The following is a 25,490-nucleotide window of genomic DNA, read 5'->3' on the forward strand; positions in this document are numbered from 1 at the left end:
TTCAGTGGGTGCAGGCATCATCCCAGTATACCCACTTCAGCAGGTGCAGGCATCATCACAGTATACCCACTTCAGCAGGTGCAGGCATTATCCCAGTATACCCACTTCAGCAGGTGCAGGCATCATCCCAGTAAACCCCTTTCAGCAGGTGCAGGCATCATCCCGGTATACCCACTTCAGCAGGTGCAGGCATCATGCTGGTATACCCACTTCAGCAGGTGCAGGTATCGTCCCAGTATACCCATTTCAGCAGGTGCAGGCATCATCCCGGTATACCCATTTCAGCAAGAGCAGGCATCATCCCAGTATACCCATTTCAGCAGGTGCAGGCATCGTCCCAGTATACCCATTTCAGCAGGTGCAGGCATCGTCCCAGTATACCTACTTCAGCAGGTGCAGGAATCATCTAAGTATACCTACTTAAGTGGGTGCAGGCATCATCCCAGTATACCCACTTCAGCAGGTGCAGGCATCATCCCAGTATACCCACTTCAGCAGGTGCAGGCATCATCCCGGTATACCCACTTCAGCAGGTGCAGGTATCGTCCCAGTATACCCATTTCAGCAGGTGCAGGCATCATCCCAGTATACCTACTTCAGCAGGGACAGGCATCATCCCGGTATACCCATTTCAGCAAGAGCAGGCATCATCCCAGTATACCCATTTCAGCAGGTGCAGGCATCGTCCCAGTATACCTACTTCAGCAGGTGCAGGAATCATCCAAGTATACCTACTTCAGGGGGTGCAGGCATCATCCCAGTATACCCACTTCAGCAGGTGCAGGCATCATCCCAGTATACCCACTTCAGCAGGTGCAGGCATCATCCCAGTATACCCACTTCAGCAGGTGCAGGCTTTGGCTGCCTTACAGCAGGGCCATGATTTCCGCTGGCTGTCATGTCTCCCAGGTGTGTCTGCTGAGAGGGGAGTCTCCCCACTGGCTCCATAGGAGGGTTCCCATTGGGCAGTGGAGGAAACCCAATCAGAGACACACTCAGGCCTGTATCTACCCCAGAAGGCAGATTCTGCCGCAGAGGATTCTGGGAGTGGGTATAAGTTCTGAGGGAACGCATGACGCAGCGTCTTTGGCGGGAAGCAGAGTCCCAGGAGGGAGAGTACGGCTGTCTCTCCTCCTGTCAGAGGAAGCGGGTGACTCGGGTGGCAGCCTGGGAACCCAAAGAGTGCGGAGCTGAGCTGCAGAGGGGATCCGGTGTGCCGAGAACCAGCGGAGAGAGAGAGGGGTCCAGTTCCAGGAAAGCCTACACAGGTCGTGAGTACTGTGGATTGCCCCTGGGGGTCTGCCTAGTGTCAGAGGGGACTACTCTGGAGAAGGTTCTAGGGATCCAGGAGTCAGCTAGTGTAAAGGAGGTGACTAGTCAGAGGACGCTGAAGTGTAAAGGGGGTACCCATGGTTGGGCCCTGAAGAGTCAGTGTACAGTGTACAGAGTTAAGAGTTGCAGCAGCACAAGTAGTGACAAGGAGCTACCTCAGCCTGCGAGATTTCTGGAATGGAATACATCCCAGCACACACTGCGAATCGCCGAATGACGTCATCGCCGATCGGACCCGGAAGTGAGGAGAGGAGGAATAAAGCAGAAATTAAGGTATTTACTAGCAAAAAAAAAAAGTTTCCATTGGTAAAAGTCGTTTTAAAGGGGATTACATACATATATGTAATCCAACCTATTAAAAATGGGTGGAACTCCGCTTTAAAGTTGAGGTTTCAGCACTAATTCAGCCAAGCAGTATTTGCAAGCATCAGGAAGCGCTGGCCGGCATTCAGCTGGCGCCATTACATCGCTAGTTAGCATTTTTGTACAAAGTCCTAGTTAAGCCTAGAAGAGCCAGAGGAGTATCCCACTAATTCCATTCTCCCATCACAGAAACTATATTGTCATTAATCCACCTTTCTTTGTCCCTTGTCTATTCACAGAATGTCTTGTCTTTTTCAATAATTCACAGACTACAAGGTGCTCTGTGAATGGACAAAGGGAGAGGGTGTTTTGGATTGGGAAAAATGGCTGTACAACTTCTGTGAATGAGAACTGCAGCTTTCACAGTCACAGTGCTGGAAGTATAGCGAGAGGTATACTATCCAATATCAAAGAAATTGTGTATATATACAGTGTATATATATATATATATATATATATATATATATATATATATATATATATATATAAAGAAACCGCAGCAATTCTTGGAGTAGGATCTTTGTTGCACAGCACATTTGCCTGGAGTTCTTCTTTAAATATTTTTTACATATTGTAATATGTGGTCCCCATGAAGAGGACAAATCAAAATTCAATTAAAAAAAAAAAAAAATCTCTATGTTGTATGCTACTATAATAGTAAAGTATATGATTAGTTTTAATATGACCTTCACCCTCTTATAGCTTTTGTTCTAGTTCACCAGTTTTTCTCTTAGGCCCCTTTCACACAGGCGCACCGCCCGAACGGAGTCCGTTCTGCTCAGCGGGGGATCGATCAGCCGATCTCCACTCAGCAGGTGGATGACAGCTCTGTCTCCTCTCTGTGTGCAGAGACGGAGCTGTCAGATCCCAGCTGTCCTCTATGAGGAGATCGGATGAGAACGGACCGCCTGTCTGTTCTCATCCGATCCTCCAGACGGATGGAAAGTAGGGTTTCCATCCGTCCGGATTTCACGGACAGGATCGGATCGGATAGCAGCGGGTGTCAGCGGAGATGTCTCCGCTAACACCTGCTGCCCCATAGGGATGCATGGAGCATCCGGTCAGGTCTGCCTGAAAAACTGACAGGTGGATGGGATCGCCTGTGTGAAAGGGGCCTAAAGATAGTCCAGAAATTCACCAGTCCTGTTTTCAGCTTTTAATAGTAATTTCTCTGGTTTTCTAACTTGCTAGCCTGTATATTGCTACTTTATAAATATCACTGATGCCTCTCCCTACAGTGCCAGATCACCTGCAGAAATAAACACAGCTGTCTATCCCCTACACATACAGTACTGACCTGTCTACTGCTACTCTTCACTTTCTGCCCCATCTTCCAGCCAGGATCAGTTGAAATACAGAGCAGACAAGCCAGGTAGAGTGAATATAGTGATTAGTTGCACTGAGAGAGGATAAATGAACAGTGCAAGTAGGGTGCTTGAGGGAAGGCGACACAAACTACTGTACAGTGGGGACTCTGTATGGGAGAACATGGGTACTATTGGAATGATGCTGTTTGGGACAATGCACTAGAGACAGGCCATGGAGAGAGAGAAAAGGTGTAGGTGGATACAGGTGGTAGACACTGCAGTGTGGAGACTGAAGTTGGAGGTACAGGAAGCTAGGGGAACTTAGAGGTATGAGGAGATGAGCAGTACAGGGGTAGCTATCCTGAAGGAAAAGGGAAAACAAAACAGTTGTAGATGAATACTAGAGAGAAGGATCCCTGGAAGGGAAGAAGGGGGACAGTACAGGAATAAAGATAGAGGTGGAGCAGAAGCACGGAGGAGGCTGATGTTGAAGATAAAGGACAAGAGCAGTCATAAGTGTGCGCAGCTTATTGCATTAAGGCAGGGTTGTCAAACTCAATTTAATCGCAGGCCACATCAGCAATATGGTTGCCCTCAAAGGGCTGGTTATATCTGTAGAATTAGATGTCCAAAGCACCCCATGCCCCCTTACACAGGATTTTAAGAACCCCCCCCCCCCACCATCAGAAGTCAAGAGTCCCCCACCCTTCCTTACATCAAAATGCACCCCCTTACCTTGTGCTGCTGCCAGGAAGAAGATGTGGGTGGATTTGGGAAGAAGTGCAGGGTCTGGAGGTGAACCAGAGAAGGGCTGGAGTCAGCTTCCAGAGTCTGCTGAATGTTGAGACCTGGGGAGGCAAAGGCAAGGTGGTGTTGCAGCTGCACAGAGAGGTGCAGGATCTACTGGAGTTCTGCCCTCTTCTCTGCTGAAGACTGCTGAGGAGGGGGGGGGGGCAAAGATGAGTCTTTCTGAAGCTGCACAGAGGAGTGATCTGGCAAAGGAGTTCTGTCCTCTCTGCTGCCGACTACAGAGACAAGGTGGGTGCCGCAGCTGCAGGAGAGGTGCGAGGGCGACATGAAATGGCCTGAGGGACCGCATTCGGCCCGCAGGCCTTGTGTTTGACACCTGTGCATTAGGGTGTTCACCCTAAAGCTCAAACACGCATGCATGTGTGTGTGTCTACATATACAGTGGGGATGGAAAGTTTGGGCACCCCAGGTAAAAATTTGTATTAATGTGCATAAAGAAGCCAAGGAAAGATGGAAAAATCTCCAAAAGGCATCAAATTACAGATTAGACATTCTTATAATATGTCAACAAAAGTTAGATTTTATTTCCATCATTGACACTTTCAAAATGACAGAAAAAAAAAATGGCGTCTGCAAAAGTTTGGGCACCCTGCAGAATTTATAGCATGGCCCCCTTTGCAAGGCTGAGACCTGCCTGTCATGGACTTGCAATAGAGCTTGGCAAGCTTACCTGTACCTTCATGTCTGTATTAGAGGTCAGACTGCATTTCTGGATCCTTTTTATCACTTCCTGTTCCTGCCCCGCCCAGGTCATCACAGGAAGTCTATATTAACCAATGCACTGCAGGTCTGCTTTGCTGTTCAACAGTATTAGTTTCCTGTTTGCCGTGTGCTTGAATTACTCTTCTGTGTACCGACTTTGGCTTGTCTCCGACCATTCCTGTTTGCCTGTTACCCTGACCTTTGGCCTGTCCCTTGACTACCCTTGTCTGCCTGTTACCCTGACCTCGGCTTACCCATCACCATTCTGTGTGTCCTGAGTGGCTGCTTCCCTTCTCTCCCTACGGAGCGTGACCTGGGGGACCCCAGGGGCCGCGACCTGGGCCCAGCTGCAGCGAAGTCCATCCTCACCACTAGAGGCTCTGGCGAACACCTGCTGGGTCTTAGACTCCGCGCCCTGGGGGATCTTGGGCTCACGTTTCGGTCCATCCGCAGCAGTCTGCTATTGGGTTCACTACCTTGCGCTGCGCCCCGGCCTCCAACAGGGTGCAGTTGTCACCTGGCCACAGGTGACCTGACACTGCCAGTGTCATGGATTGTTCTCAATCATCGTCTGGGAAGACCAGGTGATGTCATTCTCAACGGTTTTAAATGCCCAGACTCATCTGACCTTGCCCCAACAATCAGCACCATGGGATCTTCTAAGCAGTTGTCTAGAAAACTGAAACTGAAAATAGTTGACGCTCACAAAGCTGGAGAAGGCTATAAGAAGATAGCAAAGCGTTTTCAGATGTCAATATCCTCTATTCGGAATGTAATTAAGAAATGGCAGTAATCAGGAACAGTGGAAGTTAAAGCAAGATCTGGAAGACCAAGAAAAATATCAGACAGAACAGCTCGCAGGATTGTGAGAAAAACAATTCAAAACCCATGTTTGACTGCACGATCCCTCCAGAAAGATCTGGCAGACACTGGAGTTGTGGTACACCATTCCACTATAAAGAGATACTTGTACAAATATGGTCTTCATGGAAGAGTCATCAGAAGAAAACCTCTTCTACGTCCTCACCACAAAAATCAGCATTTAAACTTTGCAAATGAACATATAGACAAGCCTGATGCATTTTGGAAACAAGTTCTGTGGACCAATGAGGTTAAAATTGAACTTTTTGACCGGAATGAGCAAAGGTACGTTTGGAGAAGAAGAGGCACAGAATTTAATGAAAAGAACCTCTGTCCAACTGTTAAGCATGGGGGTGGATCAATCATGCTTTGGGGTTGTATTGCAGCCAGTGGCACAGGGAACATCTCACGAGTAGAAGGAAAAATGGATTCAATAATATTTCAGCAAATTTTGGATGGTAACTTGATGCCATCTGTGAAAAAGCTGAAGTCAAAGAAAGGATGGCTTCTAAAAATGGATAATGATCCTAAACACACCTCGAAATCCACCGGGGATTACAAGAGGCGTAAACTGAAGGTTTTGCCATGGCCTTCACAATCTTCTGACCTCAACATAATTGAAAATCTATGGATAGACCTTAAAAGAGCAGCGTGACAGACAGCCCAGAAATCTCAAAGAACTGGAAGACTTTTGTAAGGAAGAATGGGCAAAGATACCTCAAACAAGAATTGAAAGACTCTTGGCTGGCTACAAAAAGCGTTTACAAGCTGTGATACTTGCCAAAGGGGGCAGTACAAGATATTAACTCTGCAGGGTGCCCAAACTTTTGCAGACGCCATTTTTTTGTTTTCTGTTATTTTGAAAGTGTAAGTGATGAAAATAAAATCTAAATTTTGTTGACTTATTTAAATGTCTAATCTGTAATTTGATGTCTTTTGGAGATTTTTCCATCTTTCCTTGGCTTCTTTATGCACATTAATACAAATTTTTACCTGGGGTGCCCAAACTTTCGATCCCCACTGTATATATGGCCCCAGCACAATGATATGCCTGCCAGCACAATGATATGCCTGCCGGCACAGTGAAAGGGAAGCACATAAGCACTTCTCTTATGGCAGAGCTGGTAAGAGGGAGATCTTTCCCATCTCCCCACCTACACACAGAGCAGTTATGCTAATGCTCACAAAGTGGTTAAGGTGTACCCAGGCACACCCTGTTCACACGCCTATGTGAGCAGTACAAGTAAGGTGCTGGAGAGGAAGAGAGGTGCACTGCAGGAGCGACACTAAATGGGGGGAAGAGCAGCAGGAAAGGGAGAAAACTGGAGAAGAGGAAGAGCAGCAGTGCAGGGAGGATGCTGAAGAAGGAGGAGATTATCACTTTAAGGATGACTGAGGGACAAGACTACTGGACTTTTTGGGGCACTAGAGGGTTAATAAAAGTGTTTAAAGGGGATGTTGGATTTTGAAGGACATCCCTCCTATTTCTATAGGCCTTTATATTTGCCCATTAAATTGGGAGAAGCATAGGGAATTTGAAGCAGGTCTGTTTCAAATGTTTCAGGCAGGTGTGAAGAAATGCTGTTAAGTAAGAATGCTTTGAAAAATATATATTTTAATTGCTTACTTTGATCAGTTTAGAAAATGCAAAGTCAGCAAACAGAACAAAAATCTAAATCAAATCAATATTTTGTGTGACTGTTCTTTGGCTTCAAACTAGCATCAAATCTTAGACTGTTCAAGCTTTTTTGAAGAAGCCCAAAGAAACGGGCAACGTTGAGGACTGTATATGCAGTGGTCAGCCAAGAAAACCTAATTCAGCTGGTTAAATACACTTAATGCTTACTTCTCATTGACATCAGAAGATGTCCAGTAGTGCCATCAGCACAGAACTGGAAGAAACCAGTTGAACACAGGTACACCCATCTACTGTCCAGAGAGTCTAGCCAGAAGTGTTCTTCATGGAAGAATTGCAGGCATAACTCCAACATGAAAACAAGGCCGGCCATAGATGGTGCAATTTTCTTTCCTGCCACCACGGACATTCAATGTTGATGGGGGATCACTCATGTGGAAGCTTAGTTTTGTCTCATGTTGGGGGGGGGGAGGTAGGGGCGCTAAAAATCTGACAGCCTGGTTGTACCCAAGCCTGCCCATACATGGTTTGAATTTCAGCTGGTCCCTGCTGAACCGGTCGAGATTCGAACCATGTCTCAACTATGCACAAAAAGAAAGAAACTGGGGTGCAGAGAAATTAAGCAGCAAGTACTCTGGACTGATGAGTCAAAATTATAAATATTTGGCTGTAGCAGGAGGCAGCTTGTTCACCAAAGAGCTGGAGAGTGGTACAATAATGAGCGTCTGCAGGCAACAGTGAAGCATGTTCACCCCCGGTTCCTTGCAAGTTTGAGGCTGCATTTCTGCAATTGGAGTTGGAAATTTGGTCAGGATAAATGGTGTCCCATATGCTGAGAATTCAAACCATGAATTCAAACCATCAGGGAGGTGTGGGATTGGCCCCAAATTTATTCTGCAGCAAGACAACGACCCCAAACATACAGCCATCATCATTAAAAATTATCTTCAGCATAAAGAACAACAAGGAGTCCTTCAAGTTTGGCTCCCACAGACCCCTAGTCATGACATCATTGAGTCTGCCTAGGGTTAAGCCCCGTACACACGCATCAAAAACTGGCAGGGAATTTTCATCCAACGTCCGATCGGCCGATTTTCGGCTTGTTAGTATGATGCTTCCGACAACCGACTCCGACTTTTCGGCCGAAAAAAATCTGGTGTGCAGACTATAAAATTTTTGTTGGCCGTCAAAACATGGCCGATTTTCATGCAGTCAGTACTGATTTCGACAGGGAAAAATCTTATGAGCAAGACTGGGCATGCTCAGAGAAGAAAGAACACAAAGAAAGTAAACCAACACATGACATCACTTCTGAAGCAGATTTTTGTTGGGCGCGAAAATTCGTGTGCAGTCTAGGCACATTCCAACCAACAAAACACAACTCTGGACAAAAGACGGACGATCGGTCGGCCGATAATCGTTGCGTGTGTACGGGGCTTTACATGGAGACAGAAGGATTTAACGGGGTTGTAAAGTCAGAAGTTTATTTATCTTAATACATTCTATGCATTAAGATAAAAAGCCTTCGGTGTACAGCAGCCCCCTTAATACTTACCTGAGCCCCTTCCCTATCCAGCGATGTCCACGAGTGCCTCAGCCGCCCGGGACTCTCTCTTCTGATTGGCTGAAACACTGAGGCGCTTTTGGCTCCCGTTGCTGTCAATCAAATTCAGCCAATCAGGAGTAAGAGGGGGTGGGGCCAAACAGCTTTGTGTCTGAATGGATACACAGAGCTGTAGCTTGGCTCGGGTGCCCTCATAGCAAGTTGCTGCTGTGGGGGCACTCAACAGAGGGGAGGGGCCAGGAGCACCTAAGAGGGACCGGAGAAGAGGAGGGTCTGAGCTGCCCTATGCAAAACCACTTCACAGAGCAGGTAAGTATAACATGTTTGTTATTTTAATAGAAAAAAAAAAATACTTTACAATCATTTTAAGGCAGCCTACATCCACAGGAGAACTGTGGTTAGTTCTCCAAGATGTTTGTAACAACCCACCTGCCGAGTTCCTTCAAAAACTGTGTGCAAGCAAGTGTACCTAGAATTGATGCTGTTTTGAAGGCAAAGGGTGGCTACACCAAATATTGATTTGATTTGATTTGTCTTCTGTTCATTTACTTTCCATTTTGTTAATTCATAAAAATTAACTATTAACACTTCTATTTCTGAAAGAATTCTTATTTTACAATATTTTTTCACACCCGCCTAGACGTCTTCACAGTAGTGTATGTATGCCTATGTCTTGAATGGTATGTCATTCAAGATCTGTCTTACCAAGAGACCAACATCTTGTTTTGAAGGCAGCAAACAGTAAAGCTGGCCATACATGGATCAAAATTCATCTGCTTCAGCAGGGACCAGCCAAATTATAATCCATGTGTGGCCACTATGGATGGACAGAAGTTGATCTATTGATTGGCTTCTGTTTGACCACCTTGCTGGAAATTTCCTACTCAATCAGCGCCGCAGGCAATATACCTTAGTGCTGCTTAGTGTATACCGATGGCGGGAAGTCTCCCTGCTGTCAGATTACAAAGAAACAGTAGGAAAGATTCCTGCACCAACATCAAACGTGTGGATGGGGAATCGGATCAGTTTTAATTCAACCAGCCATCTATGACTCATTTTATTTTCACTCAAAGAGGGGGGGGGGGGTTGATCGAAATAAAGGAGATTCCCCCATCCACACAGGCACACACTCAATATGGATGGGGTAATCCTTGCTGCTGAGTCATTGCATTCTGACAGTAAGGAGACTTCCTTGCTGTCAGAAAACACAGATCAGTCAGGAACTGCTTAATCAAGAAAAACCTAACAGGCCGGTTGTACAGATGTCCATTAGTAGACCAATTTCTGTACAACCAGCCTGCCCATACATGAATCCAAATTCATCCACTCCCCGCTAAACAGGCCTTATTTCAATCCATGTGTTGTTGGTTTAAGTGGAGAAATAAGACTAAAAGAAAAAGCAGATAAAAGGAAGCTGAAAGGGGAAGGGTAAACAAAATAAGAAAGAGGAAGGGGAGACAAAAGTTAAAACACCGTCAGCAGCAGGACAACAAAAACACATTGATGAACAAATAGCACGGACAGTAAAAAGGAAGGAAGTATAAACATGGGCAAGGGGACTCAAAAGCAGAGAGGAAGAGGAAATACGTTACTAATATACCCAATCTACTAATATACAATGTATTTAGTAAATCCCCTATTGCCAGCTGTCATGTCTATGAAAAACAGTAAAAAAATGTGTTGTGAAATATTTTCATTGAGTAAACAATGACACTGACAGTGAACACTAATATCTTTATTCTCCTAAAATAATCCCTTTACATCCACTACTCAATGACACTGAAATTTTTTTTTCATGTTTCTTACTGTGATTTTTATAATATCCTTTGTGAAATCTCAAACCTCTCCTTTTCCCCCTCACTTCTATTAGTTTGGAAAGAACAGTGTTGTGGTGATAGACACTGCTTTATGTGCACTACACACCCTAAAGTGCCTAGTTTATCTCAGCATCGGGCAAGACAGGGTGGCCAATGCCTCGTACACACGCATCGATAGTTGGCCGTGAATTTTCGGCCAACATCCGATTGGCCGATTTTCGGCTTGTTAGTATGATGCTTTCGACAACCGTCTCCGACTTTTCGGCCGAAAAAAATCTGGTGTGCAGGCTATAAAATTTTTGTTGGCCGTCAACATAACGGCCGATTTTCCGTCAGTCAGTACAGATTTCGACAGGGAAAAATCTGATGAGCAAGACTGGGCATGCTCAGAGAAGAAAAACCACACGGAAAGTAAACCAGCACATGACATCACTTCTGAAGTTGGTTTTTGTTGGCCGAGAAAATTTGTGCGCAGTCTAGGCACATTTCAACCAACACAACAACACTGGATAAAAGGCCGACGATCGGTCGGCCGATAATCGTTGCGTGTGTACGAGGCATTAGGCAGGCCATACAGGGTGTGAATTTCTTTCCTGCAACCACAGTTTGCAGGAAAGAATTTTGCACGATTCCCCCATAAACACAGACTTCCTGCTGAGCAATGGACTGCTCCCGGCGGTGGGACGGGAGCAATCGCGGAGAAGACAGTGATTATTGCCAGCGGTTATAGCAGCCACTAGCAATAATTGCAAGAGAATCTGGCAGGCTGGTTGTACCCAAGTTGATAGATCGACCAACTTGGTACATTCAGCCTGACCATTAACAATTTGAATTGAACCATGTATGGCCGGCCTAGGTTCCTACATACAGTCAGGGCCAGATTAACGTAGGGGCTATTGGAGCTGCAGCTCCAGGCCCCTACCTTTATATAGGCCCCGGGTTGGCCATATTCACTGTTACCGCTCTTCTGTCACTTGTAAACACAGAAGTCTGGCTTCTATGCTTGCTTCCCCAGGCAGCTCCCTCAGAACCTCCCCACACAGCACGAAGGCCGGACAAGGAGGGACAGTTACCGATGCATGGATGTGTTTATGGGCTTCAGAGACAGCATCCCATGTTGAATTAGGCATGCATGGCTGCACCCTTCCTCCTCTGGGTGCATGGCAAGGCACAGCCCTTAAGGCCCTTCAAAATCCTCAGCACCAAGCCCATGATGCTCTTAATCGGGCCCTGCATACAGTGGGATCATGAAGAAGCAACACACTAATAGAAAGCTGGATCACAGCAGGAGAAAAAGGGAATTTGGAGAACAATAGAAGGTACTTTTCTGAGTTAAGAATGCATACTTGAATAGTGTCACTTTAAGTAGCAAATATGGTTTAAGTGAATGTAATGTGAATGACTATGAATAGTCATCGTTTCATCTTTATGATTGTAAGCGACAAAGGATTTTCTTTGTTACATTTCGGATTCTGATTTCAAATAGCTATTGGGACAATTCAAGATTACGAATGCAAAATACATATTTATTGGCACAAACATAAACACTGTGTTCAGTTTCAGCAACCATCAAGTTTTTTGGCAAATATTATATTTTGTGAATAAAGTCAAGTTTTGACAGCATAATCAAATATTACCTTTTATGTGTGCAAAAATACAAACAGTTACAGTCAATTCCACATGAAATTGATTTTGCATCCTGTAAGAGTGTATTTGGAGGGATTTTTTAGGACAAAAGAAAAATAACTTTTCCCTACATAATATGTATTTAATTTACATGCATAAACGTTATACATGTTAAACTTTGTTCTATTTTATTTAGGAATTTTTTTTATCCATGAAAAGCTTAGGGGTGATTTAGTTATTTGCCAACTTTTACAGTGGGGATTGAAAGTTTGGGCACCCCGGTAAAAATTTGTATTAATGTGCATAAAGACGCCATTTTTTTGTTTTATGTTATTTTGAAAGTGTAAATGATGGAAATAAAATCTAACTTTTGTTGACATATTATAAGAATGTCTAATCTGTAATTTGGTGCCTTTTGGAGATTTTTCCATCTTTCCTTGGCTTCTTTATGCACATTAATACAAATTTTTACCTGGGGTGCCCAAACTTTCGATCCCCACCGTATGTCATTTTGCATTTACCTTTCCAATTTTTGGTTGTCATGCCAGAGTAGTTAGAAACCAAGCAAACTGCTATCATTTGTTAATTTGTCATTAACTGAATAGTTAATGTGAACCTATAGACAAAATAAAAAATTACAAAATGATGCAGTCTGTCACTACTGTTAACAGCAGTTTATTTCTTTCTTTGTGTGTCCCTCTGTAACAGTTAAGGTCCTTTCACACGAGCGGTGGGCTCGGCGGACTCCGTTTTTCTCAGCGGGGATCGATCCACTGATCCCCGCTGAGCAGGCGGATGACAGCTCTGTCTCCACTTACTTTTTAGAGACGGAGCTGTCAGATCCCCACTCTCCTCTATGGGAGATCGGATGATATCAGACCGCCTGTCCGTTTTCATCCGATCCCATCCAATCCGATCCTCCAGGCGGATGGAAAATAGGGGTTCCATCCGTCCGGATTTCACGGATAGGATCGGATCGGATAGCAGCGGGTACGAGCGGACATGTCACCACTGACATCCACTCCCCCATAGAGGTACATGGAGCATCCGGTCAGGTCCGCCTGAAAAATTGACAGGAAGATCGGATCGGAAAGCCCGTGTGAAAGGGGCCTTCTTACTTGTTGATCCTGCCAGTAGGTCTGTCATTTTTCCATTTCATCTAAAAACATCACAGCACTTTCATTTTGCAGTGAAGTCACGCAGCTGGGATGTCACCATGTTGGCAGGGTAGTCTGAGATGGACAAGCAGCTTTATGCCTCGTAGACAGGATCAGATAATCGTACGAAAAAAAATCACTTTCGAATTGATCGTACGATAATCTGATCGTTATGACACACATCCAATCACGATATTTTGTCCAACAAAATCTGAAGGGACAAACACGAAAACTTTTTTCGTACAATAGCCTAGCGAATGACAATCGTTTAATAGTTTCCTTCTGGGTTGGTGGTCTCTGGGCCTTCGATGGACGAGCCACGATGAAGTCATGCCCACGCATGCGTGCAGAAGCCGCTGTTCAGGGCACAGGGCTCTGAAGCAACAGCACAGGAATGCTGTTCATTCAGAGTGCATGCACCGGTTATGTCACCAGCGGCTTCACAAGTAAATATGGCACAACGGTGCATGTTTAAGAGATATTTACTGTACCTATAGGTAAGTCTTCCTATAGGCTTTTTTATAGGTAAAAATCATCCATGGGAGTTTACTCTCACTTTAACTGCTTGTCAACTGCATACTGTATATAAGCGGCAGCAAGTTGGCTCTCCTGCACTGGACTACGTACCTAGTACATGATCCGCGTGCCCTCGCTGAGCTGCAATTGGCTGCAGCACAAACCAATCAGCGGGTAGCGGCTGCTGATTGGTCGCCAGCACCCGACGATTGACTCCAGACATTACCAAATAGGGCCCTGTGTAGGTAAACAAACACAAGGCTTTCTTCTGACAGCAGCAATGTGCTGTTAAAAGCAGCACATGGCTAAGTAAAAACAGCACACAGCACACACAGTAACACATGCTGACCACACATTTAACCCCTTGATTGCCCTAGATGTTAACCCCTTCCCTGTACAGTGACGGTGCATATTTTTAGCACTGATCACTGTAGTGGTGTCAATGGTTCCCAAAAAAAGTGTCAGTTATGCCTCGTTTCCACTGAGCGGAACGGTTCGGGTCGGTACAGTTTGGAAGGGTTAGAATAGTCCGGTCTATTCAGGTGAGCATTTCCACTGCAAGTCGGGCCACCAGGGACCATGCGGGGTTTACACCAAATGAGGTGTTTGTTTTGCTCTTTCATTTGACGTGAGCATTGAAGTTTTCCTGTCCGCCAATCAGTGGAATCTATCGTGTGACGCCAGTAGCTCCGCCCTAACCGTACCGTACCATTTCCTATGGACCTACATCTGAAGCAGGACCAGGAATGGGGCGGTTTGGTTCGGTTGTATGGGCCACTTTCATAATGGAAACACTCAAATTAGCGTACCGTACCGAACCGACCCGAACCGATCCGCTCAGTGGAAACGAGGCATTAGGTGTCCAATTTGTCTGCTGCAATATCGCAGTCCCGCTATAAGTCGCTGATCGCCACCATTATTAGTAAAAAAATAGAAATAAATCAAAGTTCTATAAACAGAGGCGTAACTAGAACCTTCAGGGCCCTGATGCAAGAAACCATGAAGGGCCCCCCAGACCCCTGGCCGGGGCCCTTACCTTCAAGCCCAGGGCTCTTCCCACTAATCCTGGGGCTCTTTACACTCGTTGCATGGCCTTTTATTACGGTCCCGCAGCAGGATTCTTTCACAGGTTCTGCAGTGGGCCCCCTTCCTGCAATCTTGTGGGCCCCCTTCCTGCAATCTTGGGGCCTCCCCACAGTGGTGCAATGCCAGCGTCAGGTCGCAAGTGTGACCTTTGCGATCCTGGAAGTTCACCCACTGGTTTGCTACTGGGCCCCCTGGAGCATGGGGCCCGGTAGCGATTGCAACCCCTGCAACCCCTGTAGTTACGCCCATGTCTATAAATACATCCAATAGTTTTTGAACGCTATAACTTTTGGGTAAACCAATCAATATACGCTTATTGGAATTTTTTTTTTTACCATAAATATGTAGCAGAATAAATTTTGGCCTAAATTGATGAAGAAATTTGATTTTTTTACATTTTTTTTTTTTTTTTTTATTGAATGTGTTTTATAGCAGAAAGTAAAAAATATTGTTTTTTTTTTTCAAAACTGTCTTTTTTTGTTTATAGCGCAAAAAATAAAAACCGCAGAGGTGATCAAATACCACCAAAAGAAAGAGCTATTCCTGGGAAAAAGGACATATATTTGATTTGGGTACATTGTTGCGCAACCAAGCAAATGTCAGTTAAAGTACCGCAGTGCCGTATCACAAAAAATGGCCTGGTCATTAAGAGGGTATAACCTTACTGAGGTCAAGTGGTTAAACAATGGGCAAAATAAAAAATTTACATTCATGATGCAGTCTGTCAGTACCTATTACACAGAGGTTTTCCATAGTGCTCTTATAATATAATATAATATAATATAATATAATATAATATAATATAATATAATATAATATAATATAGTTTTATTAGCAGTTGGTTCTGTAAGTAAATCTGTTATTTTTCCAAACAACTTTACCAGTGTGAGAATCTTGGTCATTATGCAGCAAACGACAGCACTGTCACCCTGCGACAGGGTAGCCTGGGATGAATAAGTAGGGTTAAATAGACTTTAGGTAAGGTAAGGTCCTATTCCACTTTAAGAATCTCTTTTACAGAGACTTTTTTTCTGTTGGGGAAAAAAGAGGAAGGCTTAATTGAACTTTCAGTTTAAATCAGCTAAATAAATGTCATGTGCATCAAAACAAAAGGCGATTAAAGTCTTACAGTTATTTTGTTTAGAGAGAAGCTACAGTATTAAGCAAAAAAACTGTTCCCTGCCAGAATGCTATAGTGGTCTCTCTGCAGAGGTCCAATACACCCTCTGAGTCAGAGCTAGAGCTTTCCAATCAAGAGGCCATGAGCAAAGCTATAGGTCTGACTCAGCAAGGAGTATGTCAAACCTCTGCAGAGAGACCTCTGCTTTCACACCGAGCAAACGTTGTTCTCTACAGAATGCTGACAGGGGACAGGCTTTTCTACTCAGGCTATGGTTGCTTTCAAAAGAAATCTGTAAGCCTTTAAACATGTTTGTTTTTCTGCCCCTCGAATGTATTTAGCGAATGGGTAAATTGAGCTTTAGGCCATACCCCCACCAATGTTATAGAGCTTCTTCCAACCAGGAAGGAAGAACATATTTTTTTGACAGAGCTTGGCCTGTTACAGGTAGTGAAAAACTGACCGATTTTCTGTCGGGATCAAGAGGTAATACAATTATGTTACAGGGGTCACTTAGAAAAACAAAAACTGTTATATTGTTGCTACTGACAGACTGCATCATATATGGGTTTTTTTTCCGTTTTTTTTTTAAATTATTTTACCCACTTCCACTTTACCTGTTGATAAAATGAAAAAAATGTTGCATATTCAATGTTCATTGGCATTTCGTCCTAAAATTTTACATATCCCAAATGCTATTTTTTTTTTTTGCAATTGTTTGGCTCTAAAATCAGTGTTATTGTGTTCTCCATAGAGATACTCTGTAATGGTTGCATTTGGGGAAATCGTCTACTCTATACTCTCTTACAATAACATTGTTTATAACACCTAAATTATTTGATTACAGTGCACTGGTCAATATTTTTAATACAATGAGCACTAGACTTAATGTTTTTAATTACAAAAAGCCAATGCTAGTGCAATTTTTTTTTTTTACCTATCTAATTGTCCTCACTATTCAGTGTTACAGAGATGTGTTTATTGAATGGTTCATTTAATGTCATGCTAAACTGCAAAGCCTCCAACCTATTTTCCTCTTCCAAGTGTGCCTGCTTCATGTGGGAGTGGTAAAGTTTGAACCTATACCTATAGGTAACCATTGATTTTCACATAAAAACAAAAAAAAACAAAATGATGACGTGGCTTAACGCTGTATAAGCAACGTTAAGCAGCCTTTAGCAGAGTCAGACATTTTTACAGCTGTAACGCCAGTCCTCAGAACGCACTTGACCTGGTTTTTGCAGCTTAGCCTATGCCACTTACAGCTTCAAAACGTGTGTGTGTGTGCATGAGGCCATAAAATAACATGGAGGGGCGTTTTTAAAGCAGAGTTCCACCCATTTTTAATAGGTTGGAATACATAGATCTATGTAATCCCCTTTAAAACGGCTTTTACCAATGGAAACTTTTCTTTTTTTTTCTTTGCTAATAAATACCTTAATTTCTGCTTTATTCCTCCTCTCCTCACTTCCGGGTCTGATCGGCGATGACGTCATTCGGCGATTCGCAGTGTCTGCTGGGATGTATTCTATTCCAGAAATCTCGCAGTAGCTGAGCTGTACTGAGCCGTGCCTGCCGGCGCCTCCGCCCCGCCTCCTCTCATTGAGTTGTATTGTATGAATGTATTAAGGCCGTTCTCTGCCCCGCCTCCGCCCCGCCTCCTCTCATTGAGTTGTATTGTATGAATGTATTAAGGCCGTTCTCTGCCCCGCCTCCGCCCCGCCTCCTCTCATTGAGTTGTATTGTATGCAATGTATTAAGGCCGTTCTCTGCCCCGCCTCCACCCCGCCTCCTCTCATTGAGTTGTATTGTATGAATGTATTAAGGCCGTTCTCCGCCCCGCCTCCGCCCCGCCTCCTCTCATTGAGTTGTACAATACAACTCAATGAGAGGAGGCGGGGCAGAGGCGGGGCAGAGAACGGCCTTAATACATTGAATACAATACAACTCAATGAGAGGAGGCGGGGCAGGCACGGCTCAGTACAGCTCAGCTACTGCGAGATTTCTGGAATAGAATACATCCCAGCAGACTTTGCGAATCGCCGAATGACGTCATCGCCGATCGGACCCGGAAGTGAGGAGAGGAGGAATAAAGCAGAAATTAAGGTATTTACTAGCAAAAAAAAAAAGTTTCCATTGATAAAAGCCATTTTAAAGGGGATTACATAGATCTAAAGTTCCAAAAATGGGTGGAACTCCACTTTAAGCTGGAACAAAAAATAAAAACGTCTAACGCTCCTAAAAGCAGCTGCAAAAACGCCCTGTGTGCATTAGCACTACAAAACCTCCAACTCGTGTCCTAATACTTGACAAACAAGCAAATGTATCAATTGGGCTTTGTTTTTGCCTTGGATAGAGTGGGAAAGAACTAGAACCTCTGTTAGGTATTTATTGCGGTCTCGTTGCTGTATAGACAGCAAATATAGATGCTGACAGAGGTTTGAACCCTAGCCAAATATAGTGAAAAAAAAAAAAAAATTGGCTGGATCTTGACTTTTGTATAATGTTTTTGGCAATCTGTGACCAAAAGCAACAGTTACATCTTCACGAACAGATAATTTATCAGTGTGATAGTTAAAGCGGACATCCTGGTATGGATTATATTGCATAGTTACATTGTTCCAGCTTGGATTTATTAAATTATGCATATGCAATACCTGTGAGACTGATGTGGAAGCAGAGAATCAGTAGTAGCTGCCGATACTACAGTGATCACCACTATCTTCCAGCTCCTGTGCTGAGTGAGTTTCCTGCTGCATAGTAACCACAGGGGGGAGCTCGCTCCATGGGGGCAATTCATGTCTTGAATTTTTCTCAATGAATGCAAGGCATTTTCTGAGTGTGCGAGGTGGAGATTGTGAGGATACTGCCCTCCTTCTCTACTTCGACCAATCAGAGAATGCCTTACATTCATTGAGAACATGCAAAGTGTTCTGTGAATGGCACCTATGCTGAGTAAGCTACTCTCTGTGTATAGCTGCTTGGTATGGGATCTGAAAGACAGCGGTGATCACTGTAGTAGTGACAACTACAATGATTGTCTGCTTCCACAGGGATGCCACGGGTATAGTATATGCATATTTACCTTGGTCCAAGCTGGGACAGTTTAACTATTCAATCAATACCTCAAATCCAGCTTTACCCTGATAATATCTATTGTTTGGAAATTTTCAATTGTCATACTTTGTTTAATGTTGGAGTTGGAACGAGCCCATCTTATTAACCACTTACCGACCGCCCACCGCAGATATACTGCGGCAGGCTGGCTCGGCTGCGCAAATCGTCGTAAGTTTGCAGGAGCACTCCTGGGAATGAGCACACGCCGCCGCCGGTGCACGCCTGCCCTTACTAGGCAGCGGGGATGCCGATCCACAGGACTGGCGATCTCTCCTCCTATTTAGGATCACAGGTCTCTGTGTTCATTTCACAAGTCCCTCCCCCATACAGTTAGAAAACACTCCCTTAGGCTGACACTTAACCCTTTGATCACCCCTGGGTTAACCCCTTCTCTGCCAGTGTCATTATTACAGTAACAGTGCATATTTTTAGCACTGATTACTGTAGTAATGTCACTGTTCCCCCCCAAAAGTGTCAAAAATGTCAGTTAGGGGGTCCGATCTGTCCGCCGCAATGTCGCAGTCCCGCTAAAAATCGAAAATCGCAATCATTACTAGTACAAAAAAAAAAAAATTAAAACATAAATCTTTCCTCTAGTTGTAGACGTGATAATTGTTGTGCAAACCAATCAAAATGCACTTATTGGCATTTATTTTACCAAAATAATGTAGCAGAATACAAATTGGCCTAAAAGGATGAAAAAATTAGATTTTTCTATTTTTTCTTTTTTTGGGGGGGGGGGGGGGGGATGTTATATAGCAGAAAGTGAAAAATATTGTTTTTTTTGTTTTTTTTCAGAATTGTCGCTTTTTTTTTTTATAGCTCAAAAATTTAAAATCGCATAGGTGATCAAATACCACCAGAAGAAAGCTATATTTGTGGGGAAAAAAGGACATAAATTTTTTTTCAAGTACAGTGCCGCACGACCGCACAATTGTCCATTAAAGTAACGCAGTGCCGAATCGCAAAAAAGGGCAAATCCTTCCAGTCTAGAAGTGGTTAAACTGTAAAAATTTTGAGGCAAACTAAAGTACAACTAAATGCCTTCAGGCTGAACAAAAAAATCTAACAGATTCCTCCATCCACACTATACAGCGGGAACAGATGAATCACCCACTGATGCTATTGTATTCTGACAGCTGACACCAGCGGCTGTCAGAATACCTGAACAGCAGCTGCATCTGACTGGATACAGCCACTGTTTGGCTGACATTTTTCAATCAAAAGGTGTCAGGCAGGAAGGGGCTGACAGGCCCACCTACTAAGCAAGTTCAAAACAGTGTATGGCCAGCTTTAGCCAAATCCTGGCTCACACGCTCCTGCCCCCCTTCCGGACACTGCAGCTCACTGTGGGAGGGATTCAGCAGCAGAGGTGATCTAAAATAGAGTGGGCAGGACTAGGTGTGGCCAGCTACTTGTTGACAAGCTATGGGCTTTTTGAATCAGCAGTGACAATGGTAATAGCTGCACTTCATTCCACTGTAGTATGAGTTTGACTTTGCTGCTTTGAATTTAGGTGTAGTAACCCCATCAGATGAAGATGCATGAAGTGGACTTTCCTGGCAGGATCAACGGGTAATTGTGAGACTTTGCAAGGGGATTAAACTGTAAGTGCTTGTGCACCTACAGTTAAAGTTGAAAAATAATTGCAAGTATATTGGCTTTGTATTGCAGAAGAGACATATTATATCTCTTCTTCAATAAATATTTTTTACCTGCCTGCAAACATGTTTAGAATGCTTACTTATTTGTGCAGTGCTGTTGGGGATGTAAGTATAAGCTGACTTTACATTAACCTCCTGTGGACATATTTTAGAATGGTAGACCATAGTTCTTGAAGGGTTTGTTTTATTTCGATTTTTAACCTTATTAATATAGAAGCCATCATTTAGATTAAAGTGGTTGTAAAGGCATTCTATGCATTAAGATAAAAAGTCCTCTGTGTAGCAGCCCCTCCTCAGCCCTCCTAATACTTACCTGAGCCCCATCTCTATCCAGCGAGTACCTCGGCCATCCAGGACTCTCCCACCTGATTGGATGAGACACAGCAGCGTTGCCATTGGCTCCTGCTGCGGTCAATCAAAGTCAGTTAGCCAATCAGGGGAGATAAGGGTGAGGGGGCCAAACCGCAGCTCTGTGTCTGAACAGATAAATGGAGCTATGGCTCGGCTCGGGTGTCCCCATAGCAAGCTGCTTGCTGTGGGGGCACTCAATAGGAGGGAGGGGCCAGGAGAGCCAAAGAGGGACCCGAGAAGGGGAGGAACTGGGCTACTCTGTGCAGGTAATTCTAACATTTTTGTTATTTTTATAAAAAAAAAAAACTTTACAATCACTTTAATGCTTAGTTTGAGGGTTATATAGAATCGCTGAATTTGCAAAATAAATGCAATATTCATTCTTATGCGTTAAGTCCCTTTTTATCATTTTATAATTTATATGAATATGTATTAAAATGTACCTAATTCATAGAAAGTCAAAAGAAGCTATCCATATTAATGTGACAGAGAGTCTAGGGAAAGTGCAAGTTACCCACACCTTTGCCAGCTGGTAGAGAGTCTAAAGAGATGAGGACTCACTGTAGTATGACTCCTGAGGAGGGTATTCAATTCCAGGTAAACTGAAATTAGAAAATATTCTAAATTAAATAATGTAAATGCTTATAAAGAGTTCTGCATTATATCACACTTTTGTTAAGTAGATTGTCAAGAGCAGGGCGCAAATTATGAGGGTCATGTTTTTGAAGATGGGCAAGTATTAGGATAGTCTCTGCCCACTGTTGTCAAATCCCATGGTTGTTCTAAGAATTCTGATGTTTCCTCTACAATCTGCCCAGGAATCCGAAAGTCTACTGTGGGATGTTCTCCTTTAGGGGAAATGTGAACTGCTGCCCGCGTGTCTGTTGGGCAGCCTGTTCCCTGCAAAAATTGAAGGAAATTTTCTTCAATGGACCCTTCTCTGCTAGGTAGTCGAAGCTCATCCTCCCTTGATCCACTCCTCTTAAAAAAACAACCAACCCATCTCCCTAGCTCTTCACGGATTTGACGATTTAGACAACCATAGAAAATTGGATTAGAAGCAAAGCACAGAAATCCCATCCATGTTACTGCCCATTCCAAGCGTGATCCAGGTAGTGGAGGGGGAGAACACAGAGCAGCATATAGATGGAAACCAAAATAAGGTAGCCAACACAAAAGGAATTGACCCCCTACTGCTGCCAATACAGCTGCAGCTTTCCCACCACTTCCTGAACCACCAGCAGACACTCTCTGCTGAGGAGTTCCACGTGTTACTCCAGACCCCGTCACCATGGTGGATTGACTGCTGAGAGATTCTGAGCGTCGGTGCTGAAGTGATGTGTCCATCCATGTTGGAAGGGGTCCTTGATGAAGAGCAGCCACACGTGCCACCTTAAACATGCTGCAGTAGACAACAATTATGATGGTCAAAGGCAATAAAAAGTAAAAGGAGGAGTAGAAGAGAAGAAACCCTGCACGGAAGACACTGTTGCCACCTCCTTGCAGACTGCAATGTCCAGGAATAGTAGGATTCCATCCTAGTACTGGAATTAGGGATGTTAGCAATGCCTTAATCCACACTCCAGCCAATACCCAACTAACTAGTCCCATAGTCATTTTGACTTGATACCTCATGGGATGAACCACATAATAATATCTCTCAATATTGATGGCTGAGATTGACAAAATGCCTGTGCTGGTTAGACAAACAGTCAAGAAGAGGTAGGCACGACAGGCCATTTGCCCAAGTCCCTGGCCTTCATACAGGGAAGTACCTCCACTTCCTGACAACATTGCCAAGGGCATAAGTGTAAGAGCAGCCAAGAGATCCACCACACACAAGTGGAAGACCAGAACAAACTTCCTGAGGGATGGAGTCTTCATGATGACCCCCATAACAGCCACATTCCCAGCTACTGCCACTAGGTCCATGAGAAGCATGATGAAGAGAGCGCCATAATGGGGATTTGTTGTAATATGTCTCCCTGAAGTATTGAAAGAAAAGTTCCATGTGAGAGAGGGAAGGGAGGTATCCATGAGAATGATTTGGGCAAAAGGTCATCATCTCCCACTTGCTCACAAGACCATCACCCATCATCCCTCAAGAAGCGAGGTGAGACCTGAGAGAATCAGCAATAAATGGGGGCAAGAGACGAGTGGAAAGTATATAAGGATCACAAAATGGAAGAGGGCTATTAAAGCAAAGAAACATTCAAAAAAGCAAAAACAAGGATTACAGTGGAGAAAGATTACTATAAACAAACTGAGGGAATAGAAGGAAAAGGGGAAGAGGGGGTTCAAAAGTTAGATTAGGGCAAGGGGAAGATGGGGGATAAAGGGATCTGTTCAAATGTTGTCACATTTCAGGTAGATATTTGTCACATTCAGCTGTTTCCTGTGCCAGTACAATTTCATCCCTTCTTGTATTTAATTGCGTGAGTAATCATTACTGTGGGAATGGATGCATTGCTGGAACTTCTGCAAATTCCTCTTCTTTATCTGGGCTTGGTGGTCCGCCTTTCATATAATGAATCCAATGTTATGGGTTCTGTAATCCCCACAGCAGATTATTGCTCCTCACCAAATTGTATACCACTGTATGTCTCCATTGTTTTACTTCAAGTTAACACTTGATGATTAACCAAGTCCCTTCATTTAATGACATTTTCTTGGAATGCATGCATTCTTCATGAAGAACGTGTCTATGCAGAAATGAGAAAGGCTGGTGGAACTTAGGGTTTGCCCTGTAATGAGTCTCTGATTGTAGGATCTTCATTTAGAGAGATGTTTTCTTTAAATCCAAACAGACTGCTCCCTGGCATTCTGCAAGTGTATATGACCTGCATGGAGAAGTACGAATGGTTAATTCCATTTTGCTGGATGAATGATTTTCCAGTAATAAAAATAACCAATGTAGAATGTCAAGCATGTATACAATGCAGATTCTGTAAGCTTGTTATAGAATCAATCTCTCTCACTATATATATGAATGCATGACGTGCATGTTTGCATTAGGCAGACAGACACACACAATCACACACACACACACACACAATCACACACACATATATGTTAGGTAGGTTACATATAGATGTATGATTATCACAGATTTCTTTAAAATAATCATAATTTTCCCTAAACCTTTACCCATCACAGTCTAGATTCTCACAATACACCTCCCCCCATATAACACCTGCAAGTCCTACCACCCTTTTCAGCATACACCTGCATACTGCGCTGTTGCAAACCATGGCATATCTGCTTATATTTCCAAATGACTTTCATTGTCAGGATTTTTAGAGTTATTTGTGAAAACCACTTGTTTTTTTTTCACATACCTGTTTGCAAGAGCTGCAGCTACATCCAGGGAGCAGGAGACCAGAGAAGCAGCTCAGCCCCTTAACAATCTAATGCACAGCATTGCAGTGAGGAAGCTGACAGGCACAGGGTCCTATAGTTACTCAGCTTAGCACAGCCCTACCAGGAAGATGTCACAGTCCAATTCTCTTCTCCCTATTGCATTAGCAACATTACAATCACCCATTCTAGATTTGAAACATTTGAAGATTAAATGATGCTTTCTGGCTAATTAGGTAAACTGGCACAAAATGAAAAGATCTACAAAATCCAGCAACTGTTTATGAAACCTTTATGTTTTCAAACACTATAATTTTTTTCTAGTTTTATGTTGATATTGATGCAGTTCAAATTCAGCGAGTAATCTGAAATGGAACAAAGGTAAGGGATAAATTGCTTACATCATTACTGGTCAAAAACAATAAATTCAGTTTACACTTTTCAATAAGCTTGTATGCTTGTTAATTAATTTTGCTATGGTCAGATAGCGTGACCTTCTCTAATCAGTAGCCTGAATAATCAAGCCAATATTTTTTACTTTTATACTAAATAATAGCAAGGTGTTTTTTTTTTGTTTTTATGTATCAATTAACCACTTAAGCCCCGTAAGATTTTACCACCATTCCGACCATGGGGTTTTTTGCGATTCGGCACTGCGTGAATTTAACGGACAATTGCGCGGTCGTGCGACACTGTACCTAAACGAATTTGACGTCCTTTTTTTCCCACAAACAGAGCTTTCTTTTGGTGGTATTTGATCACCTGTGCGATTTTTACTTTTTGCGCTATAAACAAAAAAATAGTGTAAATTTTGCAAAAATAACAATATTTTTCACATTTTTTTATATGAAATTCCCCAAAAAAAAATGTAAAAATCCAAATTTTTTAACATTTTTGGCCAATTTGTTTTCTGCTACATATGTTTGGTAAAAAAAAATTGCAAATAGCGTATTTTGATTGGTTTGCGCAAAAGTTATCGCTTTTACTAACAAAGGGAAAGATTTTTGTCATTTTTGTTGGTTTTTTTTTTAACGCATAATGGCGGCGATCTGCAATTTTTTTGCGGGACTGCGACATTGCGGCGGACAGATCGGACCCTTGACT

At 43.4% G+C, this 25,490-nt stretch overlaps 1 protein-coding gene across 1 annotated transcript; it reads right to left on the reverse strand.

Annotated features, from left to right (window-relative positions):
* Positions 1-21,342: 21,342 nt before the first annotated feature.
* On the reverse strand, positions 21,343-24,452 carry GPR61 (G protein-coupled receptor 61). Its single transcript, XM_082247822.1, has 2 exons — positions 24,368-24,452; positions 21,343-23,869 (listed from the first exon to the last, which is right to left on the reverse strand). Exon 2 carries the CDS (start codon positions 23,064-23,066, stop codon positions 21,744-21,746), a length of 1,323 nt encoding a protein of 440 aa, XP_082103948.1. The 5' UTR covers positions 23,067-23,869; positions 24,368-24,452; the 3' UTR covers positions 21,343-21,743.
* Between the last annotated feature and the right edge of the window lie 1,038 nt (positions 24,453-25,490).

Source organism: Pelophylax lessonae (genome assembly GCF_965119305.1).
Source record: "Pelophylax lessonae genome assembly, chromosome: 2".
Lineage (NCBI taxonomy): Eukaryota > Metazoa > Chordata > Amphibia > Anura > Ranidae > Pelophylax > Pelophylax lessonae.

Excerpts from the sequence above, each read along its gene's own strand:
- GPR61 (XM_082247822.1), bottom strand. The coding sequence starts at position 23,066 with ATGGATACCTCCCTTCCCTCTCTCACATGGAACTTTTCTTTCAATACT.